Genomic DNA, 6,000 nt, shown 5'->3' with positions numbered 1-6,000 from the left:
GAGTGTGAGAGTGTGTGTGTGTGTGTGTGTGTGTGTGTGTGTGTCCACCGGCCCGGCTTTGGTCAAAAAAAGCGTTTTATCAAATGCAGTAAATACTTACAATATATTTTCTGTATATTTATTTGGATCATATGTAGTTATTGTATTGCTGAGAAAATAACAAGCTTTAAAATAGCAGAAATTGATTGCAGATCTACAGTACGTAATAATAATTTGGTCTTGTTTTTCTCCTCTAGTCTCCGCAAGAACCAGATTATGTGAACGTTGCGAAGACATGACTGTGAGTCTGGAGCAACTGTTTAATATCACTTGTTTAATATCTTCCATTGGCCATAAATCCAATTGTTACAGCACATAAAACTATTCCATAATTATTTAGAGATTATTCAAAGCTGTATTCATTTAACAAAATATCTTGGTGAATTATTAAAGGGATAGTTCATCCAAAAATGAAAATGTGATGTTTATCTGCTTACCTCCAGGGCATCCAAGATGTATGTGACTTTGTTTCTTCAGTAGAACACAAATGATGATTTTTAACTCCAGCCGTTGCAGTCTGTCAGTCGTATAATGCATGGCAATGGTAACAGAATCTATGAGAGTAAAAAAAACATGCACAGACAAATCCAAATTAAACCCTGCGGCTCGTGACGACACATTGATGTCCTAACACACGAAACGATCGGTTTGTGCCAGAAACCGAACAGTATTTATATCATTTTTTACCTCTAATACACCACTATGTCTAACTGTCTTTGTGCGCGCGCACGGCATCCGGTGCGTGAGGTGTGTACGCACTCTGGCGTAGTCTGCATTATACGACTGACAGACTGCAACGGTTGGACTTAAAAATCATAATTTGTGTTCTACTGAAGAAACAAAGTCACATACATCTTGGATGCCCCGGGGGTAAGCAGATAAACATCACATTTTCATTTTTGGATTAACTATCCCTTGAAGGAACTCACTGAACTTACATATCTAATTTCACCAAGGCTGCATTTATTTGATCAAAAATACAGTAAAACTTGTGAAATATTATTTCAATGTAAATCAGCTGTGTTCTGTGTGAATCTCTGTTAAACTGTAATGTATTTCTGTGATGTGCAGCTGTATTTTCAGCATCATTCCTCCAGTCTTCAGTGTCACATGATCTTCAGAAATCAGTATAATATGCTGATCTGCTGCTCGAGACACATTTCTGATTATTATCAATGTTGAACACAGTCGTGCTGCACAATATTTCTGTGGAAACTGTGATGCATTTTATTTTTCAGGATTCACAGATGAACATTTATTTGAAATAGAAATCTTTTGTAAAATTATAAATGCCTTTACTGACACTTTTGATCAATTTAATGCATCCTTGATGAATAAAAGTATTCATTTCTTAAAAATAATTAAATAAATCTCCAAACGTTTTGAGCAGTAGTGAACATCGTAAAGGAAAGCAAATCTGTCATATAGAAAGTATATGAAATGTATGAACAAGCTGCACTGATCTAGCGTATGATCGATTGCTGTAGTCAGGATGGAAATGATAACTGTATACAGATTATGTTTGATTTGTGTTTTGATTATTAGTGGCAGCATCAGAAATGGAGGAATGAATCCGGTGTGTGGTTCGGCAGCCGTTCACTGCATCTCAACTAAAGACCTCTGTTGAAGAGCCTATATGAAGCAGGCAGAGATGTTTTATTTATTTACCGTTTAATTCATTTTTATGTGTCCTATTTAGGGTTTTCAAAGCTACAGGGAACATCTCTGCAGTTTATTTCATTTATAACCCAAGGTCATGGGTTCGATTCCCAGGGAAGGCATGAACTGAAAAATGTCAGTGTGTACCTTGAATGCAGTGCAAGTCGTATTGAATAAAAGTGTTTGCCAACAGCATTCACCAGAGAACTCCATAAGACCAGCAAACCGTCTTCAGCTGTTTTTCAGAAGCTTATGATGAAGTCATGACCACTATGATAAATAATGAAGAGTTTCATTTCATTAACAGTCTGAGAGCGATGATTATTTAAGCGTGTTTCTCGGCCAGATCTCTCCTTCATCTGATGATTCTTCATAAAGCTCTGAATGATTTATAGTGTGACCAGTTTTTTAATGCAAAGCCATGTGAATAAAGGCTTTTTATTTTTTCACTACATTTTCAAGTGTCTTGGCTTATGAGTTTTTTAGATTGTCAGTACGTACATTCAGCAGGACTTTAAGACAATAGACAATACAAGTAATTATGAAATTACATATAAAGATGTGCTGTTATTATGCTAGGGTGTTACTAGAGTGTTGTAGGTGGTTGCTAGGGTGTTACTAGAGTGTTGTAGGTGGTTGCTAGGGCGTGGCTAGAGTACTGTAGGTGGTTGCTAGGGTGTTATTAGAGTGTTGTAGATGGTTGCTAGGGTTGTAGACCAGCTGAGAGTGAGCTGAACCTCTCTATAAATCATGAGTCTGATAGGGAGAGCTGATCCTGGATCAGTCTGACATGAGTCTGAATGAAACGTGCGTTGAGTTGTATGATGGAGAGGCCGTTCCAGCGGGTTTGGTGAGTGTGGGAATCGGGTCCAGGTGGCCCGCAGGGTTTGTGAGTGACAGCTGGCCATATTCCTCTGGGAGATCCCAGCACTCCTCATTATCTGCTCTCTGTTTAAACCCTCCTTGCGTTTGTGTCTCCTGAGCTCTGGCCACCTCGCTCTCTCTGTTCTCTGTTCAGAGGGCTGTAATGATGGAGGATGCACAGATGGTTCGGAGCGGGGCTCCGGATCTACCTGTGCGGACAGATGGTGACGTCCTATTAACACTTAAAGAGAGGTCTGCCACTGTCACCTGAGCACCGGGAGGGCCCTGGCAGCCTGCATCAAAACAGCAATCAGGAAATTGAGAGCGAGAGAAAATAATGTGTTAGCAGACACTGATCGGACTGCAGGAACCTCACCGACACGATCTGGACTTAAAGTCACCATGAAATGAAGTAACAACAGATCTTTTCGTCTATATTGTAATGTAGGGCGGGTTTGGTTCTGTGCATCAGTTGCTGGTTGGATGTTGAGTCCATGTAAAAATGTGATGTAAAAATTCAATACATGTAATTAATTAATTTATTTATTTTTGTCCGGACATCTGCTTGGAAGAAAGATATTTACACGTTTCGTGTGCTCCCGGCGCCTATTTATACTATAGTTGCACCGGTAGTGACGTCATGGCTGTCGCCGGCCAACGAGTTGGTGTTTTTTCGATGTATGCTTCAGACACGGGTCACGACGAGGCGTTCCCCATAGCGCCCCCTAGAGGACGCAGTTCGAAGTTCCCATGAAAGGGAAACTGTTTTGAACATGGTAATGGATTAAAACATAAGTAACAGGCTGGATGTACATTAACCTTACATCTTAACACCTCTTTAAAAAAAAAAGCAGATCATAGATCATATATTTTGTCTATAGTCTGAAACAGCTTTGTAAATAGGAAGATTTCAATACATGAGGATTCTGAATGGGATTTTTTTAGCGAGCCATTAAATGACTTGAGACTCGACTCGGACTCCAAGTTAAAGACTTGTGAACATCTCTGGTTTGGACTCTCACTCTGACGGCACCCATTCACTGCAGAGTTTGCTGAGACACTGATGCAATGCTACATTTCTCCAAACCTGATGAAGAAGCAAACTCATCTACATTGTGGTTGGCCTGAAGGTGAGGATATTTTCAGCACATTCTCATGTTTGGCTGAATTATTCCTTTAAAAGAAAAGCTGTATAGCACCCTGTTTCCTAAACAAGTCACACTATTTGTGATATTATTCACATCTGTTGCACAAACGGTGCTGAATGAGTTAAATGTAACAATGTAATACTTTTATCCTGAGCAAACAGTGGTACAAATAATTAAAGCTCTAAATCTACCCAGGGGCAGTGTGAATGTGTTCATCTCTCTCGTCTCAACACAACTCTCCTCCCTTCCAGACACGAATGCCCCGATGAGAGCGTGTTTTTGAAAGACTTGAATAACACTAATTAAGGATAAATGGTGTGTGACCCTCAGGAACCCGTGAGACGCGGGGGAGCTAGCAGACGGGCGAGACTCGTGGAGACGTGTGTGACCACAGCCCTGATTCATTTGCCCGTCTAGCTGGAGTCAAACTGTCCTCAGTGACACGTCTGCATGAAGAGCCACATCCTCAAGAAAGCAGACGTTCCTCTGCTGGGACCAGAAGAGACTAAATTCAAGAATTGAATCTTGAACATTCATCTGACCGTTGAGTCTGGTATGTTTGAGCAAGCGAGTGTGAGTGAAGTCATCCAGACGTTTCATCAGGACTCCTCATTAACCACCAGCCAAACATCCCATAATAAGCAGAAGAAACGCCATTGGAGACACTTATGAAACAGGAAGAATGTTTCAGCATCTGCTACGTGCTTTTCTTACACTACTAAATCAAGAAAGCGCCAGTGCTGTCTGCTGTGATGAAACAACAATCATTTATCTTAAAAGAAGTTCAGTTATTCAGATTTAACCAGCCACTTTATACAGTTTAAATCAGCACATGCATGTTTTAGAAATAAAACAGCCTGTAAATTCAGATCACGGGTGAGTAAAATTGAGATTTTCATCTCATAAAGACTTTCACTTTCTAAGTGATTGCACTTAAAATTTTATATGAAAGCTTGTTTTCACCACAACATAAGCAAATAAATAAATAATAACGTAATGGCTCTCACAATTCTGAGAAAAAAGTCATAATTACAATTTTTATTCTGTGGTTAAAAAAAAATAGAATTTCTACCTGTAGATGCTAAAATGTGTGCAAATATCCCGTAGAATTACACTGAAAGATCCAAGTCACATACAGAAACCAGAATATCAGAGATTTCAGGATGTTTGACAGTGTGCAAACACTTAGCAACCACCCATAAGAGCCTAGCAACCACAGATACATTGTGGCAGTGAGTTTTACAAGCACCACTCACACTTTCTTTTCAGATTTTGAGGTTGTATGTCAATGAAAATCCAATCTTTTTGATCTCTGCATCTCTGTAGATTAAAAAGGCTGTTTTGACAGAGGCAAGAGGCAATGTACGAATTATGCATTTGATTTTACAGCTTTAAAGTCTCTCATACTATAATGTAACACATTGTACCTCTTTTATTTGCCCAATTAGCACAAAAATGGCATTATATTCTTTTGAACATGAACTTTGTTGAAGAATTACTCTGTGGACTAAAATATTCCCTTAAGTGGAGATATTTTTTGTTTGCCCTACTTATGGTTAACCCCATTACTGCTTAATAGTGTAGACAGGTTTTTTTAGACGAACACTGTTGCAGCGTGAATTAATGAGTGTTTCTGAGTTTTGGGCTCTAAATGAGGTGTGCGCCAGACGGGCCATTTCTAACACGTCTCAAGGTTAAACACCACACCCATCCTTTGCCAAAACCAGGTCAGGTTAATAAATACTCGATGCAAATCCCTTCTTGTGCTCAACAACTACGTTTATAAATAATCTACTTGTGTAATTGTCCATTGCTACGAGCAACGCCTTAAAAATATGCATATTTTAACACTGCAGCAAGTTTTTGTTGACTATAAAAATCCTTAAATAACTGTTTTTTAATGGGGAAAAAAAGAAAGTGTTCTTTTCCGAATTATGTTTGCATTATGTGCCACTAGAGTGTTAGGTCTTGAATTGAAGTATACTTTATTATTTCCAGTAAACTTTGCAGTGCAATAAACTCAAACAATAAGGCAGACGTAACAGAAAAAACGATACGAAAGTTCATACTCCTAACACAAACAACATCATATAATTTAATTGCTATTTTTTACAGAAAGGCCGATGTGGGGGAAAACGCAGTTTTGCCATTTGCAAAAAACAATAAAAGGCACCTTATTAAACATGACCACTTCCTGCAGCAGTCTTTGAATCAGTGATGTTACTGTTAACTTTAATAAAATACAGACATAAATATTAGATGGAAAACTTAAACTTAAAAACCTAAACTT

General features: G+C 38.7%; 1 protein-coding gene and 1 long non-coding RNA gene across 2 annotated transcripts in view; one reads left to right on the top strand and one right to left on the bottom strand.

The window, feature by feature from the left end:
- The window catches only part of LOC107561955 (uncharacterized), a 12,929-nt gene extending 12,301 nt beyond the window's left edge, over positions 1-628 (bottom strand). The window contains exon 1 of the long non-coding RNA XR_001605939.1: positions 619-628. This is a non-coding gene — a long non-coding RNA (uncharacterized lncRNA). The remainder of the gene's footprint in view (positions 1-618) is intronic.
- LOC107561953 (polymeric immunoglobulin receptor) overlaps positions 1-1,656 on the top strand; it is a 5,542-nt gene extending 3,886 nt beyond the window's left edge. Inside the window, exons 7-8 of the mRNA XM_016246502.1 lie at positions 237-280; positions 1,585-1,656. Of these exons, the coding sequence (XP_016101988.1) occupies positions 237-278 (42 nt within the window). The 3' untranslated portion in view covers positions 279-280; positions 1,585-1,656. The remainder of the gene's footprint in view (positions 1-236; positions 281-1,584) is intronic.
- The last annotated feature ends 4,344 nt before the right edge of the window (positions 1,657-6,000 follow it).

The sequence above is a fragment of the Sinocyclocheilus grahami genome, unplaced genomic scaffold (genome assembly GCF_001515645.1).
Source record: "Sinocyclocheilus grahami isolate Dianchi unplaced genomic scaffold, SAMN03320097.WGS_v1.1 scaffold800.1, whole genome shotgun sequence".
Classification (NCBI taxonomy): domain Eukaryota; kingdom Metazoa; phylum Chordata; class Actinopteri; order Cypriniformes; family Cyprinidae; genus Sinocyclocheilus; species Sinocyclocheilus grahami.
The sequence above is the reverse complement of the archived record's forward strand: the minus strand, read 5'-3'. Positions and strand labels throughout refer to the sequence as shown.